The sequence below is a fragment of the Falco cherrug genome, chromosome 6 (assembly GCF_023634085.1).
Source record: "Falco cherrug isolate bFalChe1 chromosome 6, bFalChe1.pri, whole genome shotgun sequence".
Classification (NCBI taxonomy): Eukaryota; Metazoa; Chordata; class Aves; order Falconiformes; family Falconidae; genus Falco; species Falco cherrug.
In genome coordinates this window covers 17,342,747-17,355,758 of record NC_073702.1, presented here as the reverse complement: position 1 = coordinate 17,355,758, position 13,012 = coordinate 17,342,747, and the positions used below count along the sequence as shown (strand labels likewise).

Genomic DNA, 13,012 nt, shown 5'->3' with positions numbered 1-13,012 from the left:
ACCCAGATGTTATTTATACCTCAAGGTGAATATGAAAGCTAGACATTTCCAAATGGAAAAAAGGAATCAATTACTTTCAGAAGCAAATGCCTCAGGAAAACATTAATTATTATTCTGAATGCATTTGACAAATGCTGAGCTGAAATTAGAGGAGTTTGGTGTTTTCAAAGTTCTTAAAGTATTAAGTAAATATTTAGGACAGGCTAGCAAGGAAGTTCTTTGCAACTGTTAATTCATTTCTTCTGCCATGTAAGATTTGCCCTTTGGCAGCTTCAATTAACTGGCTAAATATAAAACAACAATTATATATGTAATTTTTATAATTTAGAATATATATTTTATATTTTTATATAGCTTTTAAATTGTTAGATGGAGCATTTAAGCAACATTGATAATAAGTGTTGTGCCCCCCCTTTGAGTCAAAAAAAGAAAAAAATACAGTGCTAAGAATATAACTTTAATTCCTTTATAAAAAAAAAAAAAGTTAGTGGTTGCCTTTGATTTGCTTTCCTTAAAACATAAAAGGCCACTTTCCATTCTCTTGATTTTCTTTGGGCTGATTTGTGTTATTGTGAAGGAGGTGTATGTGTGAGAAGAGTCGTGGGGAGTTTTATTCCATTAAAAAACAGTCCAAACCAAAACAAAAAAGAAACCTCAAAACCAATCTCACAAAAACAACCTCAGCCTTATATTGACACTTCATATCAACTCCTAGAGATTTGTGCAGGAATTCTTTTCCTGTCCTTTGAAAATGTCAGTTGTTACATTTGTACTAAGAGCACAGTAATGCCAATCTGTATTACTTACTTCTGCTGTATGAAAATAATCTAGATGCTTTATGCATTAAATTATATTAGCCCATTGCAAGAAAACATTTGGTAATGTGAAAAATATTTTGGTTAAATAGTTTCGTTAGTTTTGAAAAAATGTTATGTCCTGTCACATAGATCGTGTGCAAACAATTAATGTGGAATAAATGTAACATTAATTGTTTGCTTTAGTTTTTATTGAGCATATTTCAGTATAAGTGCTGCTGAAATAACTCGTAATAGCTGAAAAAGCCTTGGCAAAATTAGTTATTAATTTTGTACAACACTTGAGATTTGTAACATGCTCTGAAAGGTTAAACCCCAACTTTTTTCAAAAGAAAATTGATCAGCACTAAAATGTCAACTGTCTAAGTACAGCAGCATACTGGCATGCAAACACTGTTCTCTTATTTCAGGTTCCCTAGCTGCATAGCATTTGCATTGTGACATTTTGTTACAACATTAGCAAGATAGCTGAAGTTTCAAAATCAATCAGTTTTTGTTGGTATGAGACAGCCTGCAACTTAGTTTGATGTTGAAGGTGTTTCTCTGAAATGTAATTAAATTGGATTCTTGAGTTCTGGCAATATCTGCATCTCATGACTACTTAGTGGTGGCTGCAAAACTGTACAGTTTTGAAGACCACATTAGGCTCTCATTCTGAAGTATCTTGAGAAAAAAAAAGGCAAAAGGCAGCAATGTTAAAACTTTCTTAGAAGTACAAAACTTTTCTAGACATCATGTTTTAAGTTTAATTTAAGACAAGTATTTTTGTGTCTGGTGCATTTAAATGCAAGGTAGAAAAACAGGCTACCCTACTGGAGAGTTCATATTCTTTAAAACTACTTTTTAGGGAATTGCTAGCTAAAATTCAGGTTCTGTTGAAAACAAAGTTGTTTTAATTTTTAGACTTCTTATTCATCAACAGTGCTTCTAATTGGAGAGCAGTGTATCAAGAAATTTTTTGTGACTATCACTTTCCCCATGTAGGCTGTATTCTGGAATAAAAGGTAACACAGAAACTAGTATTAATCTCTGAAGGCAATCAGATTGCAGTGGGATAAAGGTTTTACCTGAGCGATTTATTTTTGAAATAAGATGTCAGTATATAGTAGAGTCTCCTTTTTTAAATAATAGCATGATCTTGATTATATGCATTGAGAAACACTTGTAGTTTGACTCATTATAAAGGGAACTGAGACATGAAGGCCTGTTATTTACTGTAACCATGCTGGGTTTGTGCATGGTTCGTGTCGGTCCTGAATACTGTAAAGAGTACTTTGATGTGCACAGAGTAGCTATAATGATATAGTGAATGTTACGACATAGTCCTTAAGTAAGTAGAATGTAGATGTTTCTACAGCATTATTTTTAACCTGTTCTGTATCTTAAAATGGGCGTGAGGGGAGGAAAGCCTCCTAAATGCTTTTGTAGCATCTCCTGGAGATTGTTTTTTTTTCTGATTAAGTAGAGACTCTAGAAAGGTAACTAATCTGGATAGACTAGGGATTAGGAGAAAAATTGTGAATTCAGGTAAAAAAACTTTCACAGAAAACAGCTTGTTGTCTCCTCTCATTTTTCGGATATCCCTGGTGAGGAGGGAAAGCTGGGATCTGTATTTCTAACTCTGAGGTATGTTGTGACTATGGTACTTTCAATAAAAAAAAAAAGTGCGTGTCTGGTTTTGGTTACATAAAAACTGATTCTCTGTAAGAGAGGTTACATCTGGAAAACAATTTAAAATTTTGCAGGCCAACAACATCTGTGAATAAGGCTTGTCTTGCATTAAGGAGTGAGTTGGAATAAGTATTGTGCCAGTAAGTTAAACAGTTATCTCTAAATGTAGTGTCTCTCAAAAAATTCAAGAGAAAGATATGAATAGGTAAAGTAGTGTTGTACTGACAGACTAAAACATGATTTTGTTTCATTCCACTAAAGGTAATTTCTAATTGCATATGGTTACTTTGGATGTGTTACTACTGCAGGTGCTACTACAATGTTATATTTTACTCATATCTTTGTTTCTATTTATCTTTTTCTTTAGGTCCCTCTTGCACTTCACTACTGTGCAGGGTCATACTCAGCTGGGTGATGCATTTAATGGGAACAAATAGACCATAGTCAGAGGTGTAAGAATGAAGGCTTTCTGTTTCCAATAGATTTACAGCATAATGATTTTTAATCACTATCTAAGAATTGAATGGTTTGAGGAGCAACACAGTTAATATCACTTCTGTTTTCTGCCAAAGTTTGTTTGTTAGATAGATAGTTTTTAAATTCCTGAAAATAGGCTTGTTACTTAGTCTTTGATGAAGATGAATTGTTCATATCGGGACCTTTAACAGCAGGTTTGAAGAATTTCAGGAAAAGCTGTGGCTTGTGTGTGTGCTACAAATGAAAGAAGTTTCCCCTTTCTCTGTCTTACTGGTCATCAGGTCAGATCCTACTTTAAATCAAAGCTAAGCTAAGTTTGTTTCTGACTGATCACAGAAACATTCTTGAAAAAAGATTTATTAAAACTTCTAGTAGGATGCAGTCTTAGCACCTTTCACTTAAAATTACAGTAATCTTAACCGTGACCTTACAGAAACTTTGTGACATAATGTTGCCTTGAGAAGGCTCCTGTGAAGTCTACATCCCTAGAACTACATCTCTCTTATTTTTATCTAGTTCATGTATTTATTTTCTACTTGTTAACACTGATTAAGCTATGGTATAATTGCTATTGTCTACAAAAATAAAGTTGTCAAGTTTATGTTAGCATCTGCGTTTCCACTTTATTTTGTTTTGCAGAACTGTTGGGAAAATCCACTAGAGGTGTAAGTTACTGGTATGTTTAAGCCTGCTGGATAATAGTTGTGTGGTGGTTTGGTTTTTTTTTAAGTGTTGTTTACAGGCCATTTAGAAACAGCTCACAAGTTTAGTATCTTTTTTCCTGTCTGCTCCAACCTCAGTCAAAAAAAAATTCTCTTGTATAACTTTGGCAGTGTCCTGGTTTTGGCTGGGATGGAGTTAATTTTTATCTTAGTAGCTGGTGGAGTGCTGTGTTTTGGCTCTTGATGTGAGAACCATGTTGACAGCACAGGGATGTTTTTAGTTGTTGCTGGGTGATGTTTATACTAAGTCAGGGGCTTTTCAGTTTCTCAGGCCCTGCCAGCTAGAGGGCTGGAGTGACACAGGGAATTGGGAGGGGACACAGCCAGGACAGGTGACCCGAACTAGCCAGAGGGGTATTCCTTACAACATGATGTCATGCTTGGTATATAAACTGGGGGGGGTGGCCGGGACCTGCTGGTCACTGCTGGGGGCCTGGCTGGGCATTGCTCAGCAGGTGGTGAGCAACTGTACTGTGTATCACTTGTTTTCTTTCTCCCTTTCCCTCTGGATTTTATTCTTTTCCCCACCCTTTCATTATAACTGTTATTGACGTTATTGTTATTATTGTTCTTTCGTTTTTATTCTATTTCAATTATTAAATTGTTCTTACCTCAACCTTTGAGTTTTACATTCCTTTCCAATTCTCTTCCCCATCCCTCTGGGTGAGGGGGGAGCGTGTGAGCAGCTGCATGGCGCTTAGTTACCAGCCAGGGTTAAATCATGACATTCAGTAAGTTTGTAATACTGCAGTTCATACTAATCAAAACCAATTCCAGCAAACCTAGCAAACAATATAAACTTTAGTGCTTTTTTTTTTTTTTTTTTTTTTTTCCCTTTTAGGCAACACACCAGGCCACTGTAACTCTTTGGGCTAATAACTAATGCTTTTCTGAACCGTCATGTATGTATTGTGTCCTTTTCAGAGCAAACAGGAATTATCTAAGGAAATATTTCAGGGGAACAGTGAATAGGAAACTTTTTTTAAAGGTTTTTAAGATAAGCTAATGAAAAGCAAATGTCACAACTAAGTTTAAGACATTTTAACAAGAAAGGCACATTCTGTGAAGTGGCATATTACAAACCAAATGAAATAGAAAACATGTAAGTTACAGCTTATTCCTTAGGCAGCAATGAGAGACTGAAGTAGATTCTCTCTTTAAACTTTTGAAGTCCTAACTGTAACAATTTAATGTCTGTAATCCATACAGCATTATTAAAGAAGCATTTTTGTGATGTGTTTCCTCTGAATATGTTGTTAACATTACATAGACAATGTTTCTTTCGTCTCTTCATAAAAATTTTTCTTAGATTGCATTAAAGAAATAAAGAACAATCTAAAGCCTTCGCTGGAAGGCTGAAGTTGAAGTTCTGATGTCCAAACTGATTTTGGTTTTCTTTATGCTCTGTCCTTTCTTATTGGAACAACTCGGAAACAAATGCAGGAAAGGGTTGCCTGTACCACCAAAGGCATTTAAGTGCATTTTAGGAACAAATTGTTGGTGGGAGAATGGACTAAGAAGTACATAATACAATAAAAGAATATGCTAATCCATGGTTTGTTTATTTGCTTTCTAAATAGAAATTTCCTCTTTATACTTAAACTTTTAGCTAAATCCTTCATTTTTCTTTTCATCAGTAAACATAATGGGAAGACGCTAAAGGCTTCACAGTGTAAATTTTAATCCTCATAAAAATGTTGTCTGTAACCTGTGGTATAAGATTGAAAACACGTAGGCTTTTGTTTCTTTTCTTATTTCTAATTTCTGTGTTCTTACTATTTTCTAAAATTTGCTTGGTAGTTATCTAATTGAAATATAACAAAAGCCTGACAACTTTAGTTATTCTATGCTGCATCAAAATCACTGTTAAAGAATTTTTCTGCAGATGTTTTTCACTAATGTATTAATGACTTAGTTAAAGAGTTAGAGCATGGAATATAGGAGTGTTATTTCTACACTCTTACAATCAGCATATAATACTTGTCATAGAGGTTTTTACTTTGCTTAATCTACTGATTTTGTTACTGCTGCTATGAAGATGGAAAGACTTGGAATTGAGAAATGAAGTTTTATAAGGTAACCACTTTGCAACTCTTCTGCTTTTCTTTTGTCATCTTAGCTGTGTGCTTGGTTGCCACAGTATCCTGTTATTTCTTGCTACTGTTAATAGTGTAATCGCTTCAAGTCTGCCTTTTTTTTTTTTTTTTTTTTTTCCCCCTGGGGTTAGGAACAGTTCTTATGAACCTTTGTTGACCGATTTTTTCACCAAGGCTTAGAAACTGTTATACTAATGGTATAAAACATTTGTGGATAGTGTAAATACCATGTAATTATCTTGTCAGTGTTGTCCCCAGTAGCATTTAAAACTAGTTTTGGTACCAGTTTGTTTAATTAGAGCAATTAAAAATAAAATGGAAAAGCAAGCAACCTGGATGTGATCTCTCCAGTTTAGAAGTTGAAGCCCAGTAATGGAGTAATGAAGTATTAAGATGGTTGTGCAGGAAGATTGTAGGGAGATGTGCAATTGTAGGGAAGAATTTTCCAGTATTTTTCTTCGACCTTTTTGAGACAGTATAAAAAAGAACTCTGAATTAGTATATTAAATTTGATAATTAAAAATACTGTGATTTGTTAGTACAGTTTCAAATGGATGTAGTGACTATACTCGTTACTTTTGGAGGTGGCTTCTATAGGTCAGGTCTCTAGATTGTTGGGTAAACAGGAGTAGGGGTTGAAGTTCAGTTTTTTTCTGTCTAGATGGGATCAACTTTCTGTGTCTTAAAGGGATATAAGAGACTTAGTTTATAGTGGATTTTGACCCTTTGCATTTTAGTTTCTATTTAAACACATGTACTCTTTTTTATGCCCCCCTGCCCCCATATTTGGAATATGATTTTTATTTTTTTTTATTAAATTTGCCTCTGTTAATAGGAAAGAGTTGCTGTTGAGTGTAAAAGGTAAAAGGAGGTGGTGTAGAACCACCTTCAGTAGATTTTGTACAAACCAGTAGCAGCTCTTTTTGGATTCCTGTAAGATAGATGACTAAGCTTTCAAAATACTGTGAAATCTATCATTAATCTGAAATTTGCCCATTTCTTATTGGTGCAAAATGATTTTATACATGTTGTTGATTGACCCTGGCCGGCAGGAAAGCCCCCACCCCACCCAGCCCTTCCCCAAGGGCTGGGGGAGAGATTCAGAAAGGGCAAAAATAAGAGAACTCATGGATTGAGGTAAAGATAGTTTATTAAGCAGGGAGGGCAGGAGGAGGAAGAAGAAAAAAATCAGGAGTGATTTTTGCCACCAGCAGACTGATGCCCAGCCAGGCCCTGAGCAACGGCTACTGTGGAAAAACTGCCCCTCAGTTTTATTGCTGAGCATGGTAATTTGTGGTCACAGGTGATGGTAGACTTTTGCAGATGACTTTTTTTCTGTATATTGGTTTTGGGTGTTATTGTTGAAGCCTTTTCTTTAGTTTTTATGGCTGCCTTGATTAATCCTACTTGAACCCTTATTTCTTCTTTGCATTTGGATTAGAGCTGTTCCTTCACACCCTTTATTAGTGACATAACTTGTAGCAGAAATAGAGAAAAATATTCTGGGAAAATCTTTGTATCTGTTCTGCAGAAGGCTCCCAAACCTATGCCTGGTCTTAATCCAGACCTTGTTACACTGAGTAGCGAAGCACATATGGAGGTGGTTTGTTTTGGAGCTGCCAGTGGAGGTATAGGTTAAATAATTTCAGTAGCCCCTGTAGAGAAGTTTCTGTATTTCAAAGAACTCCAGAGTGCTTGTTGGGAACTGTGGGCTTGCCTTTAGAAGTACTATGTATTTCAGAGGTGCGTTTAGCACTTGAAAGAGCAGTCCTCTATTCAAAGTCTCTGCAAGCCTCCTTCAAGTAAATGTTATAAAGGTTGGAGTTACGAAGGAAGAAATTTTAGGAGGAAAAAGCAAGGTAACTTTCCAGGGACTGAGCATTCTTTGAGATACCCTGTCCCTAGACATATTCACAGTGCAGTCACCCTTCCTTTTAAATGATGTAATCCTGCCTGCCTGGGTTTAAAAAGAACTGAGGAGGCAAAAGCACACTAAGCCTGCTTGTACAGGGTTTGTTAAAATACGAAAGATATAGCATGAATGCCAGAACAGGTGAAAAAAACCCAAAAGTTGGGCTTGACAGATGGTGTAGGGGCAAATCAACAGGCTGTAGATGTGGACAGCATGCCTTCAGGCACTCCTTGTTGTTCTAGGAGTACTTGGTCGATAAGGAAATACTCTTGGTGGTAATTTACATTTTATGTTCTCTAATGAAACCTCCTAAAGGAACGTACATTTCCCTACACCCCCGCCCCCCCCCCCCCCCCCCCCCCCCCCCCCCGAAAACTGTAGAAACAGCCTGGAGTAATTCAGTAGCCTGCCTCAGCTAAAAGTAACCTTCATCACAAACCCTCTCTTTCTGTGCTTTCCTCCTAAGCTTTCCATGTAATTTTTCTCAGTGACATCCAACTCAATGTGATTTTTTTTTTCAAAAAGGTATTCATCAAATGGTCTGACAGCATATTAAATTTTTCTTGTGCTATACAGCTAATTAGGACATCTCATTTAGAAAGTAAACTCTTTGTGAAAATTAAAATTCTCTTATCTTTTGTGCAGAAAAACACTTAGAGAACAAGTAGCTCTCACATGATAACCTCAAAATCAAGAAATTCACGCACTCCTAAAAAATTGAGAAAAGTTAATTGAGCCATAATAATCTTGTTCTTAATTGCCATGTATAAAAATGTCATTGCCTTCCTGATAGCATGTGGAGCTGCTACTTCAGGCTTTGTGTCAAGTTAACCTTTTTTTAAGGTTTACAGTAAATCTTCAATACCTTGCAATTTCATGTACTGGTTTCACGTTTGGATGGGGGAAAGAAAAACAGACCAATTCATAGACATCAGCCTGTTAGTTGTCATCCTTTTGTCTTCATTATTACGTGAAGTACCACTGCCAATCTTAAATAATTCCAATGTTATGTAGTTTTCAAATCAATCCGTGCTTTCTTTGTTCTGAAATTGTTACCTTCTTCATGACATATGAAAATGTCCTGCAGCATAGTGAACGCTAGAGATGTGATTTTTGCATAGAGCTTGACAGAAAAGAACAACTCAGCTTCTTGCTCTTGTACAAGATTGTGTAAAAATACTACAGAATTTTGTCAAAATTGTAGAAAGCTTTTGGAATTCTGTTTATTTCAAATATATGAAATACCTGATAATATCTGGTTTGATTTTTTCCCACCAATGCTTGCGCTGCGATTTTTTTTTTAATTATTATTTTTATTTATTTTTGTACTGTTCACAATCTAAATTGCAGGAAAGACAGCTGGTGACTCTGGTACTAAAGCTAGTATGAAGTTGGACCAATGTATTGTCTCACATTTCAGTTTTTTTATTCATTTTCCTCATATTGTTAAGCATTCTTCCTCCTTTCTCAATTTTAAATGTTGTGTGATATTGATAACATGGTGCTCAATTTGCCTTTAACGATCCACATCACTCACCCCAGCTTTCACCATCTCAGCTCAAATTTGAGGTGTCTGCATGTTCTGTCTGCAGCTCACTTTGCCCACTCCTCTGACCATCCAGGCCTTGGGACAGGAAATACCTGAAGTCTGCAGTGGTTTGTGATCTCTGTAAATCAAACTGCTTCAGCATGATTGGAGTTCAGAGCTATGCTCCTTAATTGACAACATTTTGACATCTTTCATGCATCTAAAATATGTTGCTTTTCTTTTTTTTGGTAGGATGATCTTTGTGTTGAGTACCATATAGAGGTGAAGGCAAGGCTTGTGCCTTCATTTCAGAGTGATTGAAAACAATCTTCAGAATCTGTTTGGATTCTGTAATTGGGATTATCTTTTCCTTTTAGAAGAATATTGTTAAAAAAGGACATAAAATTATTCGCTGTTTGAAAACAGTAACATTAATTTACCACCACCTTGTAAAAACCAAGTGTGGCTCATGAGAAAAAACACAGCTGTGAGGAAAGATTTAATACATTAGAACTTTACCTTTTGTTTTTATAATCCAGGTAAATTAAAGGAAAATGTGCTCTTTCAGTTAAAATATTTTGATGGGCTGTCCTCAGCTGTGTTGAGGTCTCCTCAACTGTGTTTAAGGAAAACTGTCCATAGTTTTGGATTGAAAAGACCAGTTATGAAGATCCCACATCTTCCTGACAATAGACATTTGAACTAACCTAATTTGTTGTAAGGTGTATGATCTTGTTTTCATAAGAGCATTTTCTGTAGAGAGCTTTGTCTTCTCTTTCTAGACAATGTGATGGAGGAAATGGGGATTCATTTTACTACTAAAATTTGCATAGTTCCATAATTTTTGGTGAAATACAAGGCGGTAAGAAAAAAAAATGAAGAAAAACATTTGCCATATGGATTCTCCTGTGATTTCAAGGGTTTACATTTTTTTCCCCTTTAATGGTGGTTCCCAAAACAGCCAGCATAGGGCACTACTTCCATATTCTTTCATTGCAACAGCAGGAAAAAACTGGGGTAAGATCACTAGATCTTGGTTCTTCCACAGCTCCTACAAGTCTCCCAAATAAGTTTTAAAACAGTATTTCTGTTCGTTGGTAATGTTTATGTAACAATGTAGTTTATTGTATATATAACTTTGACAATAACATCAGTACTTTTGCAGGCTTTGAATTTTATTTTTTCCTCCTTTACTACGGTCCAGTGTGACTTTCATAAACATCATCTTTTTGTGAATGCATTGTTTATAATGGGGAAAAACTTGGAGCTTTTTCTGATTAAATGTAATATTTAAAGTACTGTATAGAGAAAAATACTGTATACTTGTCTCATGTAAAAATTTACATATGTATGTGAGTGTGTACACAAATATTGTTTTCTGTATCAGTTAAGTTATTAATAGAAAGAGAAGAAAATGGTATTTCAGGTAATTCAGGCTCTGTTCTGATACTAGCCAAGTGGAATAACTTGGCTAGTATTTGGAGGGCTTCCAGTTTCTCTTCAGAAATAATTTCTGATTTTCTGGTTGTGTTTAAAACAAAATTAGAGGGTTACTTTATAGAGGATGTGAATATAGGACAATATGTGTGTTGGCCTTTAATGCTCAGGGGTAAGAAAATGAGTTTTTTATCAAGAGAAACTTCTGAGTAAATACAGAACTTACTGAATTTTTAGTATTCTGTATGCGTCTCAATCTAACTCCATAAAATAAGAAAATGTGGATAACGCTTTAATTGCCAAGATAGAAGCCTTTTTAAAAAGAAAGATGACTGGATTGCTGAGACTACCTGACTTTTACTACAGCAGTCAGATTGGATGAGCACACTTGGTTACCCAGGACAGAGAAGAGCCGCGTTCTGAAGCAGTGATTGCTGCAGGTCAGGGCTGGCTTAACAGCTGAAATGGCCCGTTCCTCCTTTCCCGCTGTCCTTGATTTCAGTAGCTTCAGCTTTCACTTGACTGACTAGCTGTTTTGAACGTACTCTCATTTAGGTGGTGGTTGATACTGCTCGCTTGAGGCACGAGTCTTAAAATTTGGCCCCAGTCTGACTTCTGCCTAGCAGCAAAGGTGATGAAATGGATGCGATGAATGGGTGATCTTTCAGGAAAATATTAAACTCTTTTCATATTCGCACAGTCTACCTATGTGCCAGTGAAGTCTGGCATGGAGTTTCTTACGGTTACAAATAAGCCTCCTGTACCCAAACACTGAGTGCAGCTTTTTCTGGAGTATATTTATTTGTGGGTGATAAATAGAAGTTGCAGCCTGCTAGTTAGTCCTCCTTCAGTGCTTGCCTTTACTGATGTGTTGGAGCCGGCAGGGTGAAGCTACACTGTTGGTGCTAAAAGGTTTCTGGCCTTGGTTTTGGATTTATTTTTTTAAAATAAGATTTTAAAAGAGTATGTATAACGATGCATGCTATTTTGAGACTGTCTATTTTAAGTCTGTCAAATACTTGAGAACTTGATGGTAATTTATACAATGTGAAATATGTTGAAATTTTAGATTTATACAAAGGTAGTTTTCAAAGTGCAGCCTAACTTGGTAGCAATAGAATCATGAAATGCACATTATATTATATTAGATGTATGTCAGCAGTATTCAAAGTGCTATGCTTGTAACTTTTACAGATTAAAGGTAGACGCCTATATACTGATATTAAGCAAATTTAATACATATAGTTTTCCAATCATTTTAGGGAATACACTAGTTAACTGGTATTATGCAATAGCGTGACATGTAGTTATTAATTTATAGACTACCACATTTGTCTTTCAAAAAAAGTTTAATCTTTTAACTAGTCAAATGAAAGAGGTACCTGAAAAAAAGTATGTATTTAGTTTAGAACAGGCCAATGACAAAATACAGGTTATGCCTATTTAAAAAAAAGTGTACACAGGGGAATGTCTATATAAAAGTAATATAGTGATAAACATGTAAATTTTTCTACACAAATATAAATTGTATATATTATGGCTTAATGGCCAATATTTACATTATGTGATTGCTAGAAGGCTGGCTGAGTGGAGTATGACTTCTAGTTCAAGTATGTGTGGGGAAAAAAAGTGTATCGCTTTCAATGATGATTTGCTATTTAATTAAAATAACATTGTAATTTTTTGTATAATATTTTTCACTGTTTGGCTTTATTAACTTGTAAATATTTCTGCAAACTTCAGATTCTGGAGGGTTGTGCTTAGTTATTTTTGATAGGAGGAAGTCTGTTTTATCCAATGTTGTATAAAGTTGTAGCAATGCAGGATGATTTCTTATATCATTCCTGCTTTGTGCTATCAATTTTTTTGAAGTTAATATTTTATTAATTGAACTTCTGTTTTCTTCTAGCTGACAGCACGATCGCTGCCTTCCATACAGTCTGATGAGAGACTACAACCTCTCCTTAATCATCTCAGGTAGCATAAACGGGAAGCGTGAATATATTCTTTCATACAGATTAAAAGAATTGTATTAGTAGAATGTTTTTAGCTACATTTTTTTTCAGACACTTCATCTGTGTAGTTGGCTTTGACTGGAAAAAAAACACCCTGGTAGTATCCCTTGAACTTAACAAAAGCTTTATAAATGATATGAAACATAATTTAGAAGTCTGATGTTGCATCTATATAACGAGAAAATATTTTAGCTTTTATGATTTTTTAAATAAATGTAGTAAGTGCAGAGTTGTTAAGCTTTTTATAACTAAGACAGATTCCAAGTTGCACTGCTCAGAGCATGTGCCTTCCTCATTGCAAATATTTTATTCTCTGTGATCTTTTTGGAAGATTTCACT

General features: G+C 35.3%; 1 protein-coding gene across 1 annotated transcript in view; it reads left to right on the top strand.

Annotated features, from left to right (window-relative positions):
- Window positions 1-13,012, top strand: part of PRIM2 (DNA primase subunit 2) — a 127,958-nt gene that overhangs the window by 62,002 nt on the left and 52,944 nt on the right. The window contains exon 8 of the mRNA XM_055714145.1: window positions 12,568-12,635. Within this exon, the coding sequence (XP_055570120.1) occupies window positions 12,568-12,635 (68 nt within the window). The remainder of the gene's footprint in view (window positions 1-12,567; window positions 12,636-13,012) is intronic.